Source organism: Bemisia tabaci, chromosome 5 (assembly GCF_918797505.1).
Source record: "Bemisia tabaci chromosome 5, PGI_BMITA_v3".
Classification (NCBI taxonomy): Eukaryota; Metazoa; Arthropoda; class Insecta; order Hemiptera; family Aleyrodidae; genus Bemisia; species Bemisia tabaci.
In genome coordinates this window covers 47489605-47514668 of record NC_092797.1, presented here as the reverse complement: position 1 = coordinate 47514668, position 25064 = coordinate 47489605, and the positions used below count along the sequence as shown (strand labels likewise).

The window sequence follows — 25064 nt, the reverse complement described above, 5'->3', positions numbered from 1 at the left end:
CTGCGGCCTCGTATTCATTGTTAAATTGATGAAACAAGATTAGTAGTGTGTAAGCACAGACCAAACATCTCCTCTTGTCAAATGGACTGTTGCTTTGCTTTGAGGGATACAACCCGTGGCTTCTAAGCTGCCTGAAATCTACTTATATGAACTATGAATAGTAATACCTCTCTGCTCATTGAGACGTATTTAGAAAAATTAAGTACATGACTGCAATCTTTCTAACCCTACATTTTTCAAATTTTGGCAAAAATGAAACGAACAGAATGGCTAACTCTAGTTGATGGTTTGTGGAATTGAGCTCTTGCGAGCCACAGAAATTTGTGATTTTAGTACTGTTGCTTGCTCATATAAAATTTCACAAGATACCTTTATATATGATGGTGCCACTTGTTTTCTCTGAAAGAAACGCCAATGCTCAAAAAGAGCTCTCTAAGTTGAGGCCTTAATCGAAAGGATTGCTTAGGTTATGATGAGAGTCCACCTCTGTACCCAGCCAAACTTTCATCGCACAGACAGAGAGCTAATACCTACATTAACAGAGTTGTTGTGGTCAGCCTTGCAGTACTTGCCTTCAGGGTTAACCCTGGTAATATATTTTAACCCATTAATAAATAAACAATATTTGCAGAATTTTGCATTACGTAGACGTGTAATATGAGCCCCAGACTACCATTATTCAATGCAAAACCGAAGAGAAAATTAAAGGAAAGAGACAAAATTATTTTCTACTAATCCTTAAATTTTTACATTACTGTATAGATAATTGTTACATTGTCGTAAATGGTAATTTCAGTACTCTTTACTAACTTGTCTTTTTCAGCTCAGCGGTCGAGAGTTTGTGCAATGAGTCACAGTCGAAATAGAAGTGAAGCAAAGTTGGCAAAATATTTATATGATGCTGTCGAAGCCACAGATACAAGGTACCCAGTTTTTAGCATGTTATATTCTATCAAACATCAAAAGAGTGTTTTCTTGGATCCAGTCCTTCTAATTTCACAACCGGGTTCCCTGGCAATGGGCCTGTTGCAAACTTTTGCTTGAGCAAAAATAAGAGTTGTCTCTTCTAGGAAATGGCTCAAAAATCATGATGAGCGCATCAACAAAACCTAAAATCCACCCCTAACTTCACAACCTGCGAAAGACATTTGCGTTTTTTTAGCTTCCCGCTTCAAAAGCAATACTTCTGCACAGTTGGACTTTTCCCTAAAAGAGTTGTTTCTTCCAACCTCTGTGCAGTAGGATATTGTATAATATTCAACCATTGCCTATGAGAATGGAGAGGCCATAACTACTTGGTTCCGTGACAGTTTGCAGTCAAGTTTGCAACAGGCCCATTTACACGAAACACCTTGAAGTTTTGCGGTTGTTAAGTCTCCTAACGACTAGACTATTAAGTTTTCTCCTGAAATTGAAATCCTACCTCAATAAAAGTACAGAATTTTCTATTATTTCTTAGTCCATGCTCACAGCTTCGTTCAATGCAAAAGAAATTTGTGGTCATATAGTTGTTTGTATAGTAGTGATTGAAACAGTTACACCGACTGGAGAGTCATTGAGGTAAATTATTTTATCTCCAGTAGTTTGTTAATCTCTTCTGATAGAGTTATCTTTTTACTAATCTATTTTATTTCCTGATCTGTCATTTGTTTCTTAATCTGTTAATTTTGATTTCCAGACAAATATTTATCTTCTTGCGTGACGGGAAAGCCAACCCAAACTTCATTCTTGACCAGTATGGCATTTCTCCATTTCATTTTGTTATCGGAAACGAGTCAAAGAAGTTTGCCTTTGAAGCAACAAAATTAATGCTGCTCTATGGAGCTGACCCTAATGTTCGGTAATATTCTCTGAACAGTTCTCTCAGTGTGCCTTTTTTAGTGATCTGTTTTTTTCTTCATCTAAATTCATCGTTCTTTGTATATTTCTTCAACTTTTAGAGAATCATTGAAATAATGCCCAGTGACAGGAGGAGAGACTTTTTCTTCCATATACTCTTCATCCTTATCTTTGCCTGCTTATTCATCGCCTATGTGTATATTTGTGTGTTCCTTCTATATTTGTTTGATCAGTAATAAATTAAAGTGAGGAACTAGGAGTTAATTTAACCATAATTTTCATTAGTTCAATAGACTTGTTTAGAAAATAACAGACTTTTTAATTTTGCACGTGGTGAAAATGAGCTTATTCCATTTGTTACGCTGCAAAAACACTAATTTGGCATTCCTGCAAAATAAATGTAAGTACAAGTAAATTATCATCACTGCCCTCCTCATTTCTTATGACATCAATCAGCAAAAAAATAAGCAAAAGTCCTGAAGGAAATTTCACACAAGAATTGAAAACCTCCCAGGAAAAGGGGTGTCTGTAAAAAGTTTCTACATATTTCAAGATAAGTTGTTGTGTTTAAGTTTTGGTTCAGTCACAAAATCTTTTTGTGTTTGCAATTAAACTAGCAAAAACCAGTTTCCTTTTTACACATACCTGAGGTTGAACAAACATGGAAACTTCAATTATGAACTGCTTGCTGCAATCGTAACTTAACTGCAATACTCTTTTCTTTTAGCAAGGTCTTCAATGGGCTTTTAGACAAGGTATACAAATTTAAGCATTTTGAAACTTGCTTTCTCTCCAAAATCACAAAGAAAATGAATTGCATAACTGGAATTTTAAAAATCAACTCCTCGCCGAGAACAGTGTTGAAATTAACATTGGTTCAAAGGAAAAAATACAAATGATGTCATTTGTGTAATCCAGCTTCCATTTGAACTGCATTTTGCAATTTGAAGCTATAAATTCTGTCCCATCTGAAAAAACACGTATGTGCATAGGGAAACTAATGGCACATAAGTTGTTTTTAAACCGAGCCGGAATTTTTAGTTCCTAATTGCAAAATGTAGTCCATTTGATCTGTGTTAGATACACCTGTTGATATCTCATTTAGGAGTTGATTTCTGAACTTCCTGTTGTGTGAATTATTTTCCACGTAAAATTTTGAAGAGAAATAATGTAGATTGTTTTTCTAGTTCATATTTAGGAGAGTTCCAGAGTGAGTACAAGTCAGTCTGCCATGATTCACTAGTCATTTTTTTTCAGCAGATGAGTCATCTAGTGTCAGCGTATACTTCAGAAGTCAATTTTCCTTATTTGGAGGAGTATTAATATTGAAATTTTCCAACTAAAAATTCAAATTATACTCCATAAGTTCTCCGCTGATCCCCTCTTTCTACTTTCAGGTCTGAAGATGGGCTAACACCTGTTCATGTTGCAACAGTATGGAACCGTACCGCCATTCTCCACCAGTTACTGAAAGCAGGAGGCGATCCATTTCTCCGTGACGATGACAACAAAACTGCTGTGGATTATGCTGTTGAGGGTGGCTTGACCAAGGCACTTCAGATTATCAACTTTCATGTATCGCAGGCTTCCCCGTCAAGTAACGAAAATTGCTCTGACTCTTCGCCCCATTATACCCTCACCCTAGGTCACTGTCCCTTTTTTCCTTTTTCATTTCCTTGGGTGGATAACTACACGATCTAATTGCAAAGCAATAATTGGGTCACTTTGCCAGTTTTAGTAATGAAATTATTGAAGCACTGCAAAGTGCTGTCTTTGCTTGCCAGCATCAGCAATACTCACCAACTTGGTGAAATGGAAAAAGCAAATTGAATTACGTACAGTATACTTACTTGGGAACTTTAAGCAATTTTGTCGGGTGCCTGTGACAATAGCTAGAATGCGATAACCGGAACACTCAAATTTTTTGTAAAAACTTTTTCTTACCGATTTTTCTAAAATTGTTGATACTTCTTACACTACGGCCGTTTCGAGCAACCGTTCTTCGTCAGGTGTTAAAAACTTATAAAAACTAGAATTATGATGCGCTTTCGCGAATGCAGACGTTGATACCGAATTACTCGCGATCGCAAAAGCGCATTATAATTTTAGTTTTTATAAATTCTTAACACCTGACGATGAGCGGTTGCTCGAAACGGCCGTAATGTAAGAAGTACCAACAATTTTAGAAAAATCGGTAAGAAAAAGTTTTCACAAAAATTTGATAAAGTATGGCCGATAAAGTTAACAAAAGAAGTGAACCCCAACACTGTTATTTTCCACCCTTTTTCTTTGTAGTGAATGCATGAATTTTCTTTGCCATATAATTACCCTGTTATGAATGGAAGGTTAGTGGCTGGATCAAAGAAGAGAGGATATACATTTTCTTATTCTGAAAATGTGTTGATTGGCGGAGCTAACTGTCTGAAAACATGCGCTTGTTGAATTTTCATCTCATGTCAAGTATGTATCTTCTAAAAATATGGAAAACCTTGATTCCTTGCCTTCTTCTTATGTTCGGGTTTTTTTTGAAGGAGTGTGTACAATTATCTTGTCTTTTTCCTGCATGAGGTGTGTGTCAAATGTATGGTTAAATTTCTCATCACTTTTTCCTTAAAATCTCCTATATCTGTACAGAACTTATGCAACCAAAAATACATGTAATGACAATCCATTCTTACCATGGGTTTTGGCTCAATAGTTTACTTCTTATAGAGCATTTCTTAGGTGGTAACAGCTTTAGACCAACATGCGAAGATATATTCAATTTTTATGGGTCATGTAGATGTTGCAATCCATTAGTGTAGGACAGAGCAGTCGAAATTTGAAAAATTATGCTAGTGGTCCTGCTAGACTTGGTAGATTGAAAACTGTTAAATATTGAAAAGATAATTCATGAAACATAATTGTATAAGTGAAAGACTTTGTACCTAAAAGACTCGTCATAATTTTTACAGAAAAATAGCAAGTTTTTTGGCATCCAAAATATGAATATATGTTGTTTCTCGGAACATATGAATATGTTGTTTTTTAAGAAAAAGAAACAAAAACTTGGAAGAATGAATAACACAAATACTTGATAAAAGTAGGAGGATCTGTGCAATGTGCAAGTTTTTGAGCTCTTATAATTCCAAGAACCAAGGGGATTCCCCCACAGAATAAAATGTGCTAAATTGCATACACATTTGCAACAATGGAGTCAGTCTTTGATCATTGTCATGAAACACCCAATTTTAGACGTTGATTTTTTAATGTTGCAGAAAAAGTTTACTTGTATCGCAATGATGTCAAGGCTGAGTACAGTGCTCAACCTACGCAGAACAAACAATTACAAGAACAAAGAAGGAACAAGAGGCAAGAAGAAGTGTTTCGCTGTCCAACCGATTGGTCAAGTTCCGAGACATCAGGCTCAGATGTTAGTGTTACACATCGTATCACTGTACCTCCTAATGGAAACATCCAGATTGAAAGCATAGTCAAGTCAGACGATGATAAATCTGTCAGACACAACGCGGTGAGTATACATACATTCAACTGTTTTTTGTAAAATCTTGGTGGAAATATTAACTGCTATTATTGATTAAGTGTACTGCTGGGGAGTTTGAGAAATACGGCCCTTTAGACTTTGAAAAATTTTGTCTCCTCAGTTTTGAAGATATAAGATGAAAAAAAAGAAAAAAAAATAAAGTTGATCCATACCCCTCTAAGAGGTGGTAATGTTTCAGTGTAGGAGTTCAAAAATACTTGGAGTAAAAAACTCATAGGAAGGACCTTCAGTTTTAAACAGAATCCTTAGCAGCTGGGAAAACTCAAGAAATTTAATGTGGCTGGAATTTATTTAAGTCCTCAGAGCATTTGGGGAAAAACCCTGAAAATAGCAAATTATGGCTCTTGTCAGTGATGACTGTAAAAAATTTAAAGTTTCAGATGCCTGAATGATTTTAACGCTATCTAGATCTCATTTTTTCTTTTCCTGAGCAATCACATACCAATTTTTACTATCTTACCGTGTTGTTTTATAGTTATCTCAGGAATTTAACCCTTTCGTTTTTACTTAAGCTCAGAGCTCCTAGTAGTTCTTTCACGTAGTTTTGGCTAAATAGGATGACAATGATCTGGTCTAATTTATGTGTAGCACCTTCTAACTTCTCCAAGAAAATCTGTCAGGTGCTTCTCTACACACTATGTTGTTTCCCAGGCAAAAAAACGTAATTACATTTTAAGGTGGCATTTCCTCTTGCAAATTGTATTATTATTTGGAAACTGTTAAGTGTTGTCAACTAAGATTTTACTGATTTTCTTTTTTTACCTGCAACAGCAGAATTTTATACCAAAATTGCACTGCAATGTTCTTGTAAAAAATTGAACATTTTCAGTCAATTTTGCAACCTTGGAATAGAGTTACGTTCCTTCATCCGGGAAACAAAGACCATAACACTTAGTTTCACTTTCATATAGTTCCTAATCTTTTTTTGTTTCATTACAGGTACAAGACAGCAATATTCAGCGTACTATTTTGACTTATCTGCAAGATTGTCAAGTCTATGAATGTGTTGTCCCAAGCGTTGGTGACCGCACTCCAGAACAAAGGTCCCACTCCTCCACCCCAAGCCACAAAACTCCATCAGCCGTAAACTTCACCTCCCTCTGTAATAACTTAGCTAAAGAATTACATGAAAAACTGCTACCGCCTCAGTCCACCAGTTGCGCTTACAACGTATCAAATGAGAACCATGATTTGTATCAGACTTGTCTGACAGGGTCCGAGAAGAGTAGAAGCCATGATCCGTGCCACAGTAGTGGGGTCATCACACCATGCTTAAGTCCTCAGAGGAATCAGAAAAAATGTGTCAGGAATATTTTTATGAACAAGTGCAATGACGCCAGTCCTAGTCTGTGTGTGAATAGTCATAATATCCCCAGAAATTTTGCGCAGAGAAGTGTTTGCGAGCATTGTGAAGACATTCTGTGCAACAACTTTAAAATTGTATGTTACCATTTGTGCGATTCGCAGGCTGTTACCAATCGAGTCAATCCTGAGTGTAGCTGTTCTGCACAACAAGGGAAACAAAATGGACAGGAATTTTGTGGCATTAATAGTGAGAAGAGCCTAGCCGGTTTTGAAAAGATCTCAAAAAACGAAAGATCTAAGGCTCATTCTGCTTCAAATTTTACTGCCGATGTGTCTGCACCTCCTCTAGATTCCGTTGATTCCAGTGACCGCTGTGATAATAGTGCACCTAAAAATCAAACGCACTCTCCGAGTACACCCAACAACAAAAAATCCAAACAGGGCTCTAGTTTCTTGAAGAACAGAGCCAAACTAGAAAAGGCTTTTTTAAGGTGCCTTCGAATTAATCAAGTCAATGAACCCAACACAAAACAAGCTGATCCTACTAAGATATCGACTGTTGGAAGTCCAAGTTTGATCAAACATCGCATCAACATCAGTAGTAATGAAATTAAATCATCAGAAATACCTCCAACACAGCAATTTCAAACAAACAATGTGATCGCGAACAACAGATCTTGTACAACACCTTCTAAAGTCACCACTTGCGTTAGAGACTCTGTCATTGATGAAAGACGCCAGTTATTGCATATTGAAGTATCTAATAATGACAAGTCGGAAAATTATGCCACGACAGATCCAAGCTCTCCTAAGAAGTGCAATATTTGTGACTACCTTGACGAATCTCAAGAAACTGAACCTCTCATGCTCACAGCATGCGACGGTCACTCTTGTTCGGGAACGCAAGGTAATCGATTTTCTCTGCCTGTTTCTGCGTCACCTATTAAGTTAGATAACTATGTAGAACTTCACTCTGCTCCAACCAAGAATGATGAAGAAGAAAAACAACAGCCAAGCCCTAAACTTGATAATCCTGTAAAGTCAAGCTCTACGTTCGAAACTGTGATCAAAGTATTGTCTAAAGATTCATCATCCTCAGATAATAATGAAACCTGTGATGTTCCTAAAAATCCTGGGTCTTTGGAGAGCCTAACGTACATATCAGACATGCAAGCTGCCAATCAGACTAATGATTCTCACGTGTCGAGTCATGATGGAAGAAAATCGGATGATTTGACTAATAGTATGGATGTTGCATTTTGCCTATCTGCAATTCCTGAAAATGACTCAGCCGTAAAAGAAGAGGTGGGTGCTCAGTCAGGGGGTAGAAATTCTTGCCTATCAGAATTTAGCGACGTTTTTTTCAGTTCCTCTGAAAGGGGCTCTGTATGTTGTGACAAATTACCGAGTCCTAACTCTGAGAAAGAAGAGCCGGCTCCTGGTCGTGCATCATCTTCAGACTATTTCTCTCCCCATGAATTGACACGGTCTTATTGGACTTCAGACGAAGAGCCAAGTTTCCTTGATCCAACAGGTAGAAAGGAAATGGTAGAGGCAGTGAGCTGGAGGAAGTGTGGTGGCAGTTCGGAGAATAAGGATGTGTGTGGCTTTGATGGGATCTTAATAACCTCAGATGACGAACCAACTTCAAAAGACGGGTCCAAATTTAATGTGTGCGAAGAGTACAAATATGTTGACAAGGAGAAGGACATAGTCTTCCGAGAAACTCGCTTCAAATCCAGCACTGTCAGGTAAGATTCTTTAAATTATTGCAGATGTTTGTAAGGTATTAAAACGAGGAAATCATGAGATTGTCTCAAAAAAAGACTCAAGTAAAAACAGCTAATATTTGAAAAGTCAGCATTATTTTTGATGTCTCAATGTCACGTTTCTGCTGAAGAATCGACTTTCAAGTTATTGTATTCGGCACTCACTCTATATCACCAGTTTTGTTTGCCTATTTCAGTAATTTAAAATGTTGAAGTGTTCAGTTTGACCTCTTAAAATTGAAGCGAAAATTAGCAAGTGATTTTCCGGTTATAATTTTGAATCAGCATGGAGGGATGATGAGGTCAAATTCATTCAATTGATCTTCATCCAGAGATTTTTGAATCAAGAGAAAATTGCTCAGCAGTCCTAAAACCTAATAAAACTCTTGCCTTTTTTTATTCCTTCATCCACATCACTCCAATAATATCTAGTAAAGTGATACAAAATTATCCGTACGTTGGATCTTACGAACTATTCTTATGCGAAGGATCTTGTTGCTGTTCGTGATCAAAATTCATGTGTATCGTTAAAGATCTGCTTTTCCAAGCAATTGTTTTTGACGCATGTTTGATCTTATCATAACTTTTAAAATATTGAACTGAAATAGGGACAAGTTTGAATGATTATTGATTTGAAGTACTTATTTTTATACATTTGCTTTTAATAAGAACTCAATGCTTCGAAGCAAAGCACAGCAATACTTGAGTTTGCTTTGAAACTTCACGAAAAATAAAAATGGTTTGTGCAACTATAAGTTTGGAAATCAATTTCTGATGTTGTGTAATTAATATTAGTGAAATGCAAGGCGCATGATATCATTCATACTTTGTCATTTCCTTGATGTTATAACTTGTCAAACCATTCATTTTCAAACTTGTGGCCGCCTAAAAGGTTGTCAACATCAAATTTGAAGAGAAACTATAAGATGCAGCCATTCAATGCAAATCTTGTCTTGTGGCCTTTTGTTACTTTTCTTCTTTTATCTATCTTTGTTCTCTAGTTCTTGCTCTCCTGTAACTTAGAGTGTAACTTTAGGATTTCCTCCCTTCCAGGCAATGAAATCTCTCAAGCAGTATGAGTAAAACAGCAACTTTCATCGTGACGAGATGTTCCTTTATTCTTGCTCTCACTCTCATTTCAAGCATCCTTTGTAACAGAGTAGAAAGTCAAATGTAATCAACAGAATTTCTCTTTTTTATATACTATTTCTTTTCTTTTTTTTATCCAGACTTTTCATCTTCATCTATCTTAAAAATACATACATCTAAGGAATTCCTCTACGGATTGTTTCCTTTCGTTTTTCTATCAAGAGCTCTGGGCCCAAATATTGTTGGCTGCGGTTGTCTGCAAGTTGCAAAACCCAGCTTCTAAATTGGACTAAAAGTCGGGAATTTTTTTATTCTAAACTCAAGTTGTACGCAAGTTGAGCTTTTTTTCCAGCTGGCTCTAGCCTTCCTTAGTTCCTCAACAGAGCAAACCATTATCAGCAAACAAGTAACAAGGTCAATATTCTTGCCTCAACTTGCAGCTGACCGCATACCTGTCAACGAAATTTGGGCTCCTCATGTATCCCTCAACTTTATTGCAATAACACTTTCTTCATTTTATATTTTAAAAAAAAATTGCACTTTATCTACCTTCTTTAGTAATGTATGTCTATGTACGATCCTCTGACATCAGCAGCAGTTATATGTTACTGTTTGAAATTTCTTCCATCCATGTCTTGCATGTGTTTCTTTTCACTAACTGTAATCTCTTCATTTTTCTGTTATTTGCTGCAATTTTCTGTTTAATTTCTTTCTCTCATTCCTTGTGAAAAATTGTATTTCGTACTTAAAATTTGTATTTTCGAAATACATAAAGTATTACCTTTTTCTTTCCCCCTTAAGCAACTTTCCTTATCTATTCCTGAAAATATCCCCAAAGTTTTCCGTGGACGAATTTAACCAAATCCATTTTGAGTTCTCAATATCATGACAAAACAGATCCACTTTCATTCTAAATAATGCACCCAGTTTAGTTTTATTTTTATTCTCCTTTAGTTTAGATCATTATTTTTTCTGATTTTTGTTCTTTTCTTTTTTTTTACTTTCACCACCTCTTTAGTTACCTCTTCAGTAGCTTCAGAGGAACAGTTAAAGGGCGTAAGGTGCTGACTCAAGGTTTCTTGCGGCTTTTTCGTGGCTCCAAAAAATCAACCTCATCTTGATTTTCTCCTTTTTTTTTTTCAGATTGATCTGTGTGTCTTAGTTACCTATCCTTAGTATTATGTATAAAAACATTGACTTTTGCTGCTTGAGCCGTACATTTCAATTCAAGGAATTTTAAATGCCATTCCTTAGAGAAGTCATGTATTGAAAACATCAACTTAAAAACTATTCTCTCCTTAACACTTCAAAATTTTAGTTTTGGAGGGAAAAGAGAAGTCCTAAGCATATGGCATAAAATAGATGTTAGCCCTGAAAACACTGGATATAAACTATTTACGATTCATGGGTTTGGCTCAGCTGCAATTTTCATTGAAAATACCCAGATTGTGTGAAACCTTCTACAGAACTGTTGTGATTCTCTGTAAATCTATTGCTGCCATGAACCAATGGACAGGATATATATTTACGAGTAAAACTGTTCATTATATCTTCTCATTGTGATTTAATGCAGTCTGGAGAACACATTTTAAATTTCTATAACATCCTCGAATTGAATAATTAATGTTTAATTTGTTCAAATCCACACATCAGGAAGTCTCTTCATGTCGAATTGCAAACTGAAGTAATCTTTTACATTGATTTTCAATGAAGGAAAATGTTTTGCCTTATTGCTTCCCTTGCCGTTGGTTTATTCAGCATCAAAATCAGTGCCTTTTAATTAGTGTATTACAGTTACCTACTTATTTTGTAGTACGAGCTTTCCCACCTCAGGTTTACGTTCCAAGTTCAGCAATTCATAGAACTGCAAACACTCTTCTTTAAAAAATGTCTTTATGGTTTGCTGTACCCTACTTTAAGATCTTTTCCGTATTTCTGTTTGTAACCTTTCCCAAGGAAACAACTTACCTCTTGTGTCACACTTTCTCTCTCTCTGACATGTTGTGTATCCCACCAAATTGTCTTATCGTTTGTTGATGTACAGGAGGGGGGGGGGGGAGAAGGAAAAAATAGAACATTTTATTAATTGAAGCAAGTTCAAGCTCCTGTGTTCCCATCTCAAGTACAAAATCCAGGGCTAATCTTTCCTTTTTATACCAGAAAAAATGTATGTTCCATTGTTCTACGTCATACGAGAGATATAAGACTGTGAAGAAAAAATTATTCGTTTTGATCTCCTACTTTAAATCAAATAATTACTGATCTATACAGATTATTGATAGGCATTTGCAGGTCTAGCAAGTTTGCAACATTGTTTCCCCTCCATTTAAACCTACAGAAATGAATCGATTCTCAAAGTGGCCAGCTGCTCCATCAAGAATTGATCATTCAACACAAAGCTTAAATGGAGGATAGCTAGTGCTGCCAATCTGCCTCTGTTGATGGCTGTGTGCAGACAGTCAAAAAGTAGCTTAAGCTTAGTAAATTCTTTTTTTGGGGGGGAAGAGGGGAGTGGAGGAAGGCATAAAGGTGCTAAATTAGGTAAACTTTAAATGATGTTAAATGTCAGAGTTTCAAATGGAGAAAATCTCATTAAATATTAAAAACCTATGAAAAGAAACCTTGTGCAGATTTCAAATTATTGCGTCACGATGTAAAAATCTAATTTCATCATGCACTTTTAAAGAACTTTTTTTCTGTTTTTCAAAAAATGTTGGCTGTTTGGAAATTGGTATGTTTCTTTTTATTTCTTTCGTCAGGATCATATACTTTAGTTGAACAAGTTATCATTTTGTGAGAAAAATCCCCTACTAAATTAAATCATTTTAACGTTACCAATGATAAAATGTCATGAAAAACATAAAAGAAAATTTGCTATATACATACTTTCTGTGTCCAAGGTCTGGTCATTTAATAATGTATGTATTTTAAACAAATTATGTATTTTAATTTATTCAAATTTTGTAAGTATGATTTTTCGCAGAATTCCAGTCATAATGCTCTTTTTTTTCTTTTTCTTTTTCTAACTTTTGTGCTTAAAGTTTGTTTTGTGATTTGTAGGTGAACTTTAATTTCTTTCTTCTAATTTCATTTTTAACTAGTATTTAATTTTAAAAAGAAAAAAACCCATTAATTTTCGTAAAATATTTCCATAGAGTGTTATTAGTATCGACGTAAATTTCAAATCTTATGGATCTGATTGATCTAATTGAATTGAGTCAACTAGAAATCTCTTTATAGTGACAGCGCTTCCCTTTGAAATAGTAGGAGTACCATTTAAAACAAAAAGTTTTCCTGTTTAAACGAGAATTCTCGTCCAAGTATTATTAATTGGAGTTTCTATTGATGCAGCAGAATTTTTTCTCCCAGTTTATAGATAGCTACACCCCAGATTTTTTTATTCTCACAATTCGTTTACTGTTCATTGTAGTTTTTGTCCAAGTGATCATAGAAAATCAATTTTTTTTTTCAAAAGTCTTTCTAAGTTCAAAATATTTTTTAAATTATTTCAAAAGATCTAAATCCTGAAACAAAGTATGTATACTGTCTATCTAGCACATGAATAACTTGGTATCTTTATCCATAAATTTCATGATGTGTTTAGTTTTACAAAGTTCATGATCTCAAAGCTTTGTTTAATGAGAAAATGTCAAGACAAAATCTGACATTTGTGATCATTAATTAGAATTAGTCAGGTGTTCCTCATATCACTTCCTAATTTTTGATTTCTGGAAATTATGGTATGATTTATTTGTAGAGAGACTGACAGTTATACGAGAACAACTGTATTTTTTTTTCTTGCTCATGCTTTCTAGATTCTTTTTCTTTTTCAAGTGTACTGTAGTTACATAGTATTTTTTTTACCTCCCTGTTTTGTTTTGTCATTGTGTTTTGTATTTTCAAACTGAACAATACATGTGTCCTGTTGTAAGCAATTACATTTTATTTTCAACTCATCACAATTTTCATCAGAGACAAGAGACCCTCCACTAGTATCTTGGCCTTGGTGGAAGATTTTACTTTCGGGACTTCAGAATTTTACTGTTGACTTACCTACATGGTTGATGTTCAACAATGTTTTGACAGTTTCGTTTTGCGAACAAGCCGAAAATGGCCAAAGTTTGGGAAACTTATTTGGCTCATGACGTCACCCGAAGCCCATCATCCACCATGTAGGTAGGTCAACTGCCGAAATTAGGGTGATGACTGTTGCTCCCTTATAACTGTCCATAAGGAACCGTTAAATCCCCGAAAGTAAAAGCTTCCTCCTGTCGCCAAGAGGCCAGTTGAGGGTCTCTTGTCTCTGATTTTCACACACCATTCACAATCTTTCTACCCCTTCCGCACTCTTTTCTTGTTGCATGCTTTCTACAATTAATCATTTCTTCAATCACTAATTTTCTTCGGTTCTATAAAGATTTTTTTGCTGGTCTAACATGACAATCATTAGCCTTGTGCAATGCTTGAAGGTAAAATTTTATCTTCGCCTTAATTCCTCGAAAGAAAGAAAAGAAAAAACAAAGGAGGGAAATTAATGTAGCCCACTACGATTAGCTCAAGTTACAGTTTCTCAATATTAAGTTTAAAACTTTTTGCAATAATTTAACTGCTTCAACTTTGATTTTAAAGACCCCATTAAGGAGGAGGTGATCATTCTACAATGTGTATGGAAGGTTTTAATCACTCTGGTCTAAACCTTATCTTATCAGCTTAGTTCATTTACTTTTCTTTGTTCCCCCAACCTCACCCTCCAAGGTCCATTACTCATTTGTTAAATTACTCAGTAATGTTTCAGTGCTTCTAATCAAAATGACATTCAATCTTGACTTGTAAGTTTCAGTACATATTTCATATAATTAACTTAAACTGGTGCAGCCCCTTTATTTTATGAAGGAGTTTTAGTCTAATTTATTGGAGAATCATGGCAGCCAACACTAAATTTTTAATTCGGAAACTTGTACTTTATTGCCCCAATGACTAATGTCATTGTAATGGCACAGGTGAACATTACCAAATTAGATGATGTTACAGTGATATTGTAACTTCAACTCTTATTATTCTCTATTTGGTGATATAAAAATCCCCCCAAGATCTGCTCCCATAAAAGATGTTACATTGATACTGTAACTACAAATGATTTACCATAATTGAGATTCTTATGAAAATGAATCATTGTAAATTAAATCAATGAATATATACCATAATCTAATTGAATACACGTTTTGTGAACGTCAATAGAAGCTATAGAACACACCTTAATTTGTCAAAAAAATGTATGCATTATTTGAACAGGTTTCAGGAAGTTAATTTCTATGCTAGAATATTGATTTCACGGTGCAAATTATTCCTCAAATTTAAAAAAAAAAGTCACACTCATGTTTAGAGAATATTTTTTAATTATCTAATGCATATATATTCAAAACTTTCAACATTTTGAACATTTTGAACATTCACCCAGCTGTTAATTGATAAACGATTTTATTTTCCCTGTGAATACAATTTTAATCAGGTGTTTTCAATATCTTCTTTCATAATTCATGACTGTTAATGAGGATAGGGACCTCAGTCCACACAAAATTGAATGATTGACCCACATTTTACAAGAAAAAACCAAGTACTGTAAAATAACTTTTTGATCCATTGATGATTGCTGCAAAATATCCGAGATTGAAGACAAAAAATTGTGCAAGAAAACTTCAGACTTTTCAGAATAGTCACGGACTCATTTTCAACCGATAAAAAGGAAGAATAATGAGTCGTCGAATTTCTGTCAATTGGCTTTTTTGCAAAATTTTTTGCCTTTGATCTTTTGTATTTTGCAGCTGCCGTCCCCTGGATTAAGTTGTCATTTTACTGTGTTTTTTGACTGATTAAGTTGTGTTTCTTTCTGAGAAAACACTTTCTCCGGCTCATTTCAGAAACACTGTATGCACCCTCAATTTCTGCATGAAGATGGATGCTTTCATCAATCAGCCAGAAATGGTTGTTCCTTTTTGCAAAATATAGTCTAGTTGCTATCTGAGTATAGAGGAGTGTCTTATCAAAATGCCTAACAAAACTGAAGTAATGGAGGCTGGAAGTTAGAAAATCAAAAATAGATTTTAGAAAAAGTTACTCAAAATTATAATCTACTATGTTCTAAGCACCACATTGCCAGATTGTCATGCAATTTTATGCCTATTATAACTTTAACTAAATTGTTGACCACTTACTCTATAGAACTTGCGAGAGTTTTCTGTTGAAATCTCAAAATCAGATTTTTCGATCCAAGTGGATCGAAATTGCTCTGCTTACTGAAAATGTAGCAGCCTCATTTGCATTTTGTTACTAAAATCAGATCTTTTTTTGTCTGATAAATTTGTTTACTGTATGTAATGAATAGTTTCATACTTCAATGATTGTTTTGAGAGCCTTTTTTCATGTTCATATTTATCTTGCAGATTATCAGCTTTAAGTGGATTTGGAAATCTCTCCCCAACAGAGAATGAAAGGAAGACACACGAACTCAGTGATGAAGGTAATTTTTACCTCTTTTCCTTATACCTATAGCTCAAGGGTTTCCATAGATGAAGGATATCATGGACAAAAAAGTTGAGGGACGTTTTTGTAATTTTGAGAAAAACAGTCTTGAGTACCTGCACAAAACTACCAACTGCAGTAGATTCATTAGCAAAGAAAAGAGTTCTTGCCTTCATGAGTTTTACTTGAAACGATGAAATCTTAATTTTTTTTAAAAAAAAAATGCTAATTATCTCTTTTATTCATGTAGCCCTTCCAATAATTACATGTTCAATAATAGATGCGAGTCTGGATTAATCTAACGGAAGAGGCAAACCGATGAAGAGTAACTCAATAACTTCTTATCCTTGAGGTATCAAGGACAACCTACTTCCAACTTTACCAACCATATGGTTGATGAAATGCGTATCTCAATTGCAATGTCTCAAAATCTTTGATAATGTTTTATTTCCTTCAAGAAAAATCCAAGTATATCCTTGCAATTTTGTGTGATATTTTTGGAATGAGTGAAATAAATTCACAGGAAATTTTAATAAAAATAATTGTTTATAGTTTTCCTATTAAAAAATATAACATGAGGGTAGACTTACAATGTTGCAATCTGACGTACGTATTTTTCGACTATATTCATTGATTTAAAAGTGCAAATGATTGATCAGGGTCAAAGTATTCAATCTCAGATGCAGAATGGTCTGTAATGTATAGATGACAAAAAATTAGCATCATGCACAATTTTTTCTCCTTGAGTTTTCTACCAAGGCGTCGATCTTAAAATTGAATTTAACTGGTTTCAGACTCCTCAGAATCTGTGTCATCAGTATCATCACTAACATATGACACTGATACATTACGTTTGGAGCTGAAGCAAAAAGGTTATGTCCCTGGTCCAATCACATTTACGACGAAGAGACTCTACTTGCGGAAGCTGAAAAGGATAAATCGAAAAAAATCAGAGGTGTTATGTGATTCTGGAGTCATTGTTCAAAATCCAGGTAAGTGATTTCTGCCATAAAATGCATTTTTCCCTGTTAATTTTTATTCTCAAAGCACAGTCAAAATTGTTATTGATCGTTTTCCGTAAGTAATTTTTGAATAGCTTCATGATTAGTTAAGCAACTACATCAACAAAAGCAGCTCTTACAATGCTTACTGGCGCCTAGCGACACCTTGATAGCTTGAGACACCTCTACACTGAGTTAATCGCTCACCCAAACTTTGCCCAGTCTTTGATCTGATAAACCTTTTGATCAGTGTTTGATTTTAGGAGGTAACTGTATTCTTAATTCCGTGATTGGATCCATGATCATTGCATTAGTAGCATTCTTCATTGTTTTGTCCCATAAAATATTGGTGGTCATACTACAGAAATTTGTATCCGGATTGCCTGTTTTAAAATTTCCCATTTTACTCTTCTGAAGAATACTATTAAATGTATACATTAGAAATATTAGTGAAAATAGAAAAGAGGGAAAGTGTTTTGTGTTTTGATGGTATCGGATTATATATCAGCAAAAAGTAATAAAATCTATCTAAACACCAAGTTTCCATATCCAGTATCAATAACAAAACCGCCTTTCAGAAAACATTATGTCTGACGTTATCCACCGCTGGGGTGCATACCTTGGTTTCTTCCATCTTGGTTTAATCGGTATTTTTAGTCAAGCTACCAGTGCAAATATGTGTATCATCAATTGGCGTATCCAAGTTGCAAGATATTATGGTAGCTGCTGTGGTGGATGATGTTAGAATCTAGACGTTTGATAGATCTCAATATTTTTTGCTAATTCTTACAAGCTTAAACCATCAAAACACTAGTCTGTGACCAGCGCATCTGACATGTCCCAAAAAATATAAATTATGACAGAAATTCGTAACTTTGTCAACTGTTAAATGATTATTGCAATCATCATTCCAGGAATTTTAGTCTCAAATAGTTTCCATCCCCTGTGTTTCAGAATCATTCAGCCATGAAGTGGACAGAACTATCAATCAACCTGATGATAAGGAGTGGCAGAATTTACTGCAAAGTTGGTCTCATCTCGAAATTAAAATGAGTTCATACTTTGAGACACCCACTCGTCATGCCAAGTGGCGAGGTGGAATTTCGAAATGCTCCTTCACTTATCTCTTACTGGATCCTCGAGTCACGGAAAACTTGCCTGCCAGATCTCAGAATATGGCCACTTTAGAAGTTTGGTCTACATTTCTGAAAGCAATATTCTATGTTGGTAAAGGGAAGCGGTCAAGGCCATATGCCCATTTGTATGAAGCAGTCAAGTTTTGGAATGATGGAACTTCTAGCAATAGTGAAAAGGTATGTGACCAAACGTATTCGTCCTCTGTTTGAGCTCTGATCAGTGTGCTGATTTTCTCTAGGCCCTCTGGCTTATTTTTTGTGAAACACTCAGAATGCAACATATTCACACCTTTGGCAAAGCTCCATATTTTTTAACAATTCAAACAATTCTTGTGAACTTAAAAGATTTCAATCAAATGTGCAATTCGCAAAATCTTCAAAAATATGAATGTGCTATGCTGTAGAGCTGAGCCTTCTCCGTTGCTCCAACCAGAGGAGGCTCTTAAAAAAAAATTAGTTTTTTTAATATTGAATTAATGACGCTGTCGCAGATGAGGGTGAAATTAGAAGGATTTCCATCTATTGCGTACTAAAAAAAGGGAAGAAAATTGTAAGAGAACGAAGAGTGATAATGAACTTTAAGGGCCAAAAGGTGTGAATTGTATTAGAAATTCAGATTTACACAATTTTACAAAATAATGTTGTAACGGGGGGGGGGGGGGGGGATGAAATGATCCATACACGTAACGCAAAATGGTAGAGCTGATCTATATCTCGATACAAAATGCAACAGTATACATAAGATGCACTGGCTAGATGCTCCTATACTCGCTGCCTCGAAGATACGACGTCGCGCCGCGAATATCGAGAGTATATATCTTGTAACGTCCGATCGAGCTATGACGTCGGAGGCGTGATTGCAAGGTAATCGGCGTTCCAAGATAGATGTTCTAAACATCATCATGCTCGTCTGAGCTTGCACTTGCGAAAGCGATGGCTTTTGGGCTGAAGGAGCTAGAAAGCATAATGGAATGCGGCCCTAGAAACGTAAGTGATATGGCCCCATTCTATTACAATGTCACACAAAGAAAGCTGAAAGGCAAAACTTGGATTCCGAGCTCCAAGGGTTGCTGGTGGAAAAAGACCTCAAAAAACATGCAGCTCATGTTTTTATGGACTTGTTGACGTCACCAGTGGTGAACATTCTCCATGATTGGCTTGCTGTTGGTAACCAGTGGAGCTATCAGTTGCAACTCTGGTCACTAAATTCACGGTTGATGGCTGGATGATACCTAAGTTGGAAAGCTATCAGTTGCAGGTCTGGTCATTAAATTCACGGTTGATGACTGGATGCTACCAAAGTTGGAACTGAAGTTGAAATTCGAAAAGTGACCAAATCCAGCCAATACCAATGATCAGAAGAAAAATATATGAAATAGGGAAATTGAGAGAAAAGCAGGTTGCAGTGCGCACTTGCGGCAGATGCTAACTTAGGGGTTCTTTTCTCCCATAAAATATTCAACACAACTAAGACTTTAATTTCAAGAGTTTGGCCAAAAAAAAAAAAGAACCTTGCAATGAACTCTTGATAACATAAATTCTTAAATGATGTATTTATGATAGTGATAGAGTACAAAACCTCTGTCACGGTATTGACTTTTAAAAATCTAACGTTTGAATCTGTTTCTGTTCTTCTTCCAGACGCAACACATTCTAAACCTCTGGAAGTCAAATCATGGTGTGATTTGCTTGAATGTATTCCAAAACATAATGCCTGTCGAAGCGTTAACGCGAGAGGCAGCTATGATCGAGGCTCTAGGTGTCAAGAATTTGAAAAATGAAAAACATGGAGAATACTATGGCCCTTGCACTTCATGGTCTCAGAAACAAAAATGCCAACTTGGATGCTTCCTTCTCTACCGAGCTTTAATTGTGTTCCTTGCTGATGGTGAACGGCAACTGAAGCCGTACGATGTTGAATAAGCAATTAAATAGCTCACAATATCCTGAATGATCGAATTGCGTTCATCACCTTGCAATCAATACATTTTGACATGGTGCTTTAATGAAAGAACCAAAAATTATTAAAGAAAATTTATATCAATCCCTGTATCTATAAAAAATTAGCTGTTAAGAAACTAATAAGACTGTAATAACTGACTGCCCCTGCTCTAGACGTGTGGTAAACAAAAATATAAAAAAGAAAATTCTTAGAGAACCTCCCTGTAAGCATAAGGAAAGTTGCATTAAAGTTTTGAAAAATTAATTCCACCTAAACTGGACCTTGACAGGCAACGAGGCTCTATTTTACTCGTAGCATTGAAAATTAGCAAAAATAAAAAAGGAAGAATCTTTTGTATTAAACAAAATGAAATTGTAAAATTTCAATGGCACAACGTCCAAATGAAATGCCAGTTTCAAGGAAATGACTAAAAAGCACATCAATGACACTTTTAATGTCACCGAGCATTTCTCCTAATCAGGAAAAATATTTTTCATCAAACCGTACTTTGGTGTACATAATTTAGTGCCTATGTAATCTCAAATTTGATATCTTTCCATGTAAATGAATAATTTGAAATATGTAATAGATTTTAGTTAGGCTCCATGAGAAAAGCATATTTTCCAATAAATGCCAAGTTCTTATAACTTGTCTCCAATTAAAAGATGACAAATTTTAATTGTAAAATGCCTCAAACTGTATTCGTCTGCATCTTGTTTTAATTAATTGCAAAATTTCAATCGAGGAAGATCAAAAATTCCTCTTTGGTAAGGCACGAGGATGTTTGTATCAGAAGGCTGCAGAGACATTGCTCCGCAGGCCACAAGTTCAAAGGAAAAAAGTGCCTGCCGATGTATCCTATCACTCTTATTACTTGTGTCGTTGCTAAATATTTAAAGCCATTGATAAAATCACTGATCTCAAATTGAAAGTCTTAGAATAATTTATTTTTAAAACAATGGACTGCTAACAAATACTTGGTACCTGATGAGTTGCAAAGAAAATATTACCAATGAAATATATGCTACAAATTAAAGTTTGCTGTAATCAGTAATAACAATATTTTGAGACTTGTATGGAATGAACTTAACCTGAAAGATTTATTTCTTTTCTTTTTTAATTTTTCTTTACTGTGTATTATTTAAAGTAGACCTCTCCTCATTTTTCAATTGACAATTCAATACCTTAATGGAGATTTCGCGCTTGTTCTGTCAACTCAGCAGGTAGCTTTGAAAAAATAAGAAAAATTTAGTGTCCAATAACACATAGCTAGTGCCTTTGAAAAGTCCTCAATTATTCCTGGCAAATTATGAAACTCTGCCGTTTATTTCAAGAAGTGTCTATTGGTGTGAAGTACTGAAGAAAGTATTTTCATCTTCACCAGCAACATTCTACATCCCTTTTTACTTTGTAATTCTGATCTCCGAACTAGCTTTTGTGGCAATAGAGAGAAAGGATGTATTTAATTTTCTTGATGAAGCATTTGGGATGTGAATTGAAATTTGATGAAGGTAATATATTTTATTACTGAAAAACTTGCTTAATTTTTGTTTGTAAAAGCTATCCTTGTTTTATGATCAATATTTCCTACCTGAGAAATTTTTCTTTTCTTTTTAAATTTTATTTTTGTCTTTAGATCTCTTGTACAATGTTTTGCTGATTTCCCCGTACAATTATTAAGTATAATTTTAAATTTATTTGTTTCATTTCTCTCCTGAATTTATGTGTCAAATTGTATTTTGCATCAAGAGATTGATGCAACAGTTGGTGTTTTCATGTCCAGTATAATTAAATAAATCAGCAACATCAAAAAAAACTTTCTTACATGAAAAATTCCCAACCTTTTACAAGTATGTTACCTCTGTCAAATAAATGGTCTCAGGCATTATATTAAGTAGGTATAAATTGTTCGCACATGTCTGAAAAAAATAATCAAGTGCTTCAGTTTTAAACTTTGTATCTGTTTTAACTGAAAATGATATCAACGGATACATACTTTCAATTTTCTTTTAGACTTTGTTTAACGTTTCAGTCATCGCTTTGTCTGAAGAAATCAAAATATCCAAATTACGTGTAATTGACTCCCCTGTAGATTTTTATTGCTGTTACTGTCAATTTAACTTTTGAAAAAGAAGAAAAAATTGAGTTCCAATCAAGTGATCAAAGTATTTTTCCCACAGAAAGTGTAATTTTTGTGTTACCTGAAATTTTGTATCATTTGGCTATCACGAGGACAAGTTGATTCTTAATGCTCAATTAGTTGTATCTGTTAACTGCCTTGTAGTAAATACATATAATTTTTCAAAAATATTTCTCTCTGCTTATTTCAGAAACCTCATCATCAAGTAATTTTAAACACCTTTGTAAAGCTCAATTTCCCGATAGTTGACTTCTCATATCGACGGTGAAAGTCGGCAATCACATAACTCGTTTGCAGTGCCTGAAAATCTCCGCCTCTACGTCATTTTTTTGAAGGAGAGCAAATTGACATTATTTCTTGGAAGTTTTTGCAGAATTTTCTTCGCATTGAGAAGAAAAATCATGACAGTTTTAAAGAATTGCCGTTGAGTAGTTTTCCATTATAAAGTATTACAGGAAGTCTGCGACGTCGCAAATCGAGTTATGTGATCGCCGACTTGCACCGTCGATATGTAATTTGAGGCAAAGAATCGATGGCGCATGGTCCGATGACCCTGCAGAGGTCCCTGATTTGCACTGGCACGGCGTGTTTTGCGATATATCGATTGAGCTGCCATTTAAACCTATGGAAAAGGATCGATAAACAGGGTGTTTGCAACGGGTATTATACCGCCAGATCGAGATAAAAAATCCAGTTGATCCTCAAGCCACCTCTGAGTTTCGTATTTCCTGGCTACGTCATTTTTCTCGTGACTTGCGACAATTTTCGAATCTCGTCACTTGGACGTATCAAAAAAGTATTGAATTTTTCTGCTTATGAGGCACTAAATTTTTTGGGAAAGTACTGAATACGTGGAGCAAAAATACTTAATATTTGCCAGCCAGTTTTAATATACACCCTATTTATGCAACACAAGAATCCTGTTGGTCAGCAGTTTTGAAAACGCCTTCAATTGAGGCGTGATACCTCACGCATTCCAAAGAGTACGAATAGTTGTATCGTTGCGCCTTAGCACAGTGGGGGAAGATTTATTTGCCTCCACGTTGGCCTTGTCGGTTTTCCTTTGCCGCTATTGTAGTTTTGACCGCATAGTTTAAGTTTGCTCAAGCTAGGATTGTAATTAGCGATCGGTTAATTCTTTTAACCGATTCGGAAGAATTTTGATTCCGTTGTATTTCCCATCTATTATCCTGTTTTATTGTTAATTTGAGTTCCTTTTGGAACTCAAATCAACAATGAAGTACAAGAAAATACAGTATAAATATGTATGAAAGCTAAAATAGATCGAAAACCCATCCAAAAAAATTACACACTCATTATTAACTGGACAAAAAATTAAAACAAGGAGATGTGCGCATAACTGTTGCACTAGCTCGTAAGATCAGTCATTCCATTTATATCATGCTCCAAATTAAAAGCGACAAGCGAATCCCGATATGGAAAGTTGGAAGTTTCGAAAACTCCTTCAATTAAAGCGTGATACCTCACGCATTCCGGAGAGTACGAATAGTTGTATCGTTGCGCCTTAGCAATGCGATGGAAGATTGAAATTGAAGCAGCCTCCACGCTTTTCGCTTGTCGCTTTTCCTTTGCCGCTGTAGGAGTTTTGACCGCAAAGTTTAAGTGTGCTCAAGCTAGGATTGTATTTAGCGAATGGATAATCTTAATCCTTATGGAAGAATTAAAAATAAACAAGCGGTAGGAAATACGACGGCATAAAGGAACTCAAATTAACAATATAAAATACAGGAAAGAACAATAAAAATGTGTATTAGGGCTGAAATAGAACGAAAACACATTTGAGAAAATTACACACTCATTATGAAGTGGATCGCAGGCTTCAGACAAAAAATTAAAACAAGATGTGCGTATAAATAACTGTTGCACTAGTTCGTCAAGATCGGTCATTCCATTTATCTCATGATCCAAATTAAAAACGACAAGCGAATCTCGATATGGAAAGTTGGCAGTTTCGAAAACGCCTTCAGTTGAGGCGTGATACCTCACGCATCCCAAAAAGTACGAATAGTTGTATCATCGCGCCTTAGAAATGCGATGGAAGCTTAAAATTGAAATACCCTCCACGCCACGCTGGCCTTGTCTGGTTTTCTTTGCCTCTATTGCAGTTTATAACGCATAATTCAAGTGTGCTCAAACTAGGATTGTATATTGCAAATGCGGATGATTCTTATAGAATAATTAAAAACAAACACGCTGTAAGGAATATAATTAAATAATAAGAACTCAAGTCAACAATCAACTTGAAGGTACCAAAACAGTACTAAATTATCATTGCTTATGAGGTAGGTACTAAATATTTTGGAAATTTACTGAAAAATTACTGTAGAAGTACTTAATTTTTGCCAGCCAGTTTCAGTAGACACCCTGTGCGTAGCGTGAGGTGTAGAATCGATTCCATGGTCTCAATTCCAGCGGATCAATTTTTAGGCGGCGTTTTTTATGGATAGCGCGAAGCGACGGACTCGCGGAGCTTTTCCGACTAGAAAATCGCATTCAGCGGGTCATATCCAATAATGCGAGCTTGCTTGGTTTACTTCAAACTTCAAACCAAGATATCAAAAATAATTGATCACTAATCATTCAATCAAAAATCCAAGAAAAGGTAGAAACTCAGAAATTCTAAGACCATAAGTGAAAACTAATCTTTTCATTCAAAGGAGGGGTATCGTTAAGGGCCTTTTTTGGGCCCACCCTGAAATTCCTCAACTCCGCGATTTTTTGGTCATTGAAGGTCTATATTTTACGGAATGCATAATGGT

The 25064-nt window shown here is 35.3% G+C and overlaps 1 protein-coding gene across 3 annotated transcripts; it reads left to right on the top strand.

The window, feature by feature from the left end:
• Window positions 1-766: 766 nt before the first annotated feature.
• On the top strand, window positions 767-22239 carry LOC109031634 (uncharacterized). Of its 3 annotated transcripts, none has more exons than XM_019043271.2 (9): window positions 767-923; window positions 1679-1840; window positions 3237-3436; window positions 5097-5350; window positions 6323-8439; window positions 15987-16063; window positions 16860-17057; window positions 18021-18379; window positions 19844-22239. In XM_019043271.2, exons 1-9 carry the CDS (start codon window positions 784-786, stop codon window positions 20123-20125), a joined length of 3789 nt encoding a protein of 1262 aa, XP_018898816.2. In that variant the 5' UTR covers window positions 767-783; the 3' UTR covers window positions 20126-22239. The 3 variants fall into 3 exon arrangements, with proteins under 3 accessions (XP_018898816.2, XP_018898808.2, XP_018898826.2); XM_019043263.2 differs by having other exon boundaries at window positions 3237-3484; XM_019043281.2 differs by lacking the exons at window positions 767-923; window positions 1679-1840 and adding an exon at window positions 1860-2239 and having other exon boundaries at window positions 3237-3484.
• The last annotated feature ends 2825 nt before the right edge of the window (window positions 22240-25064 follow it).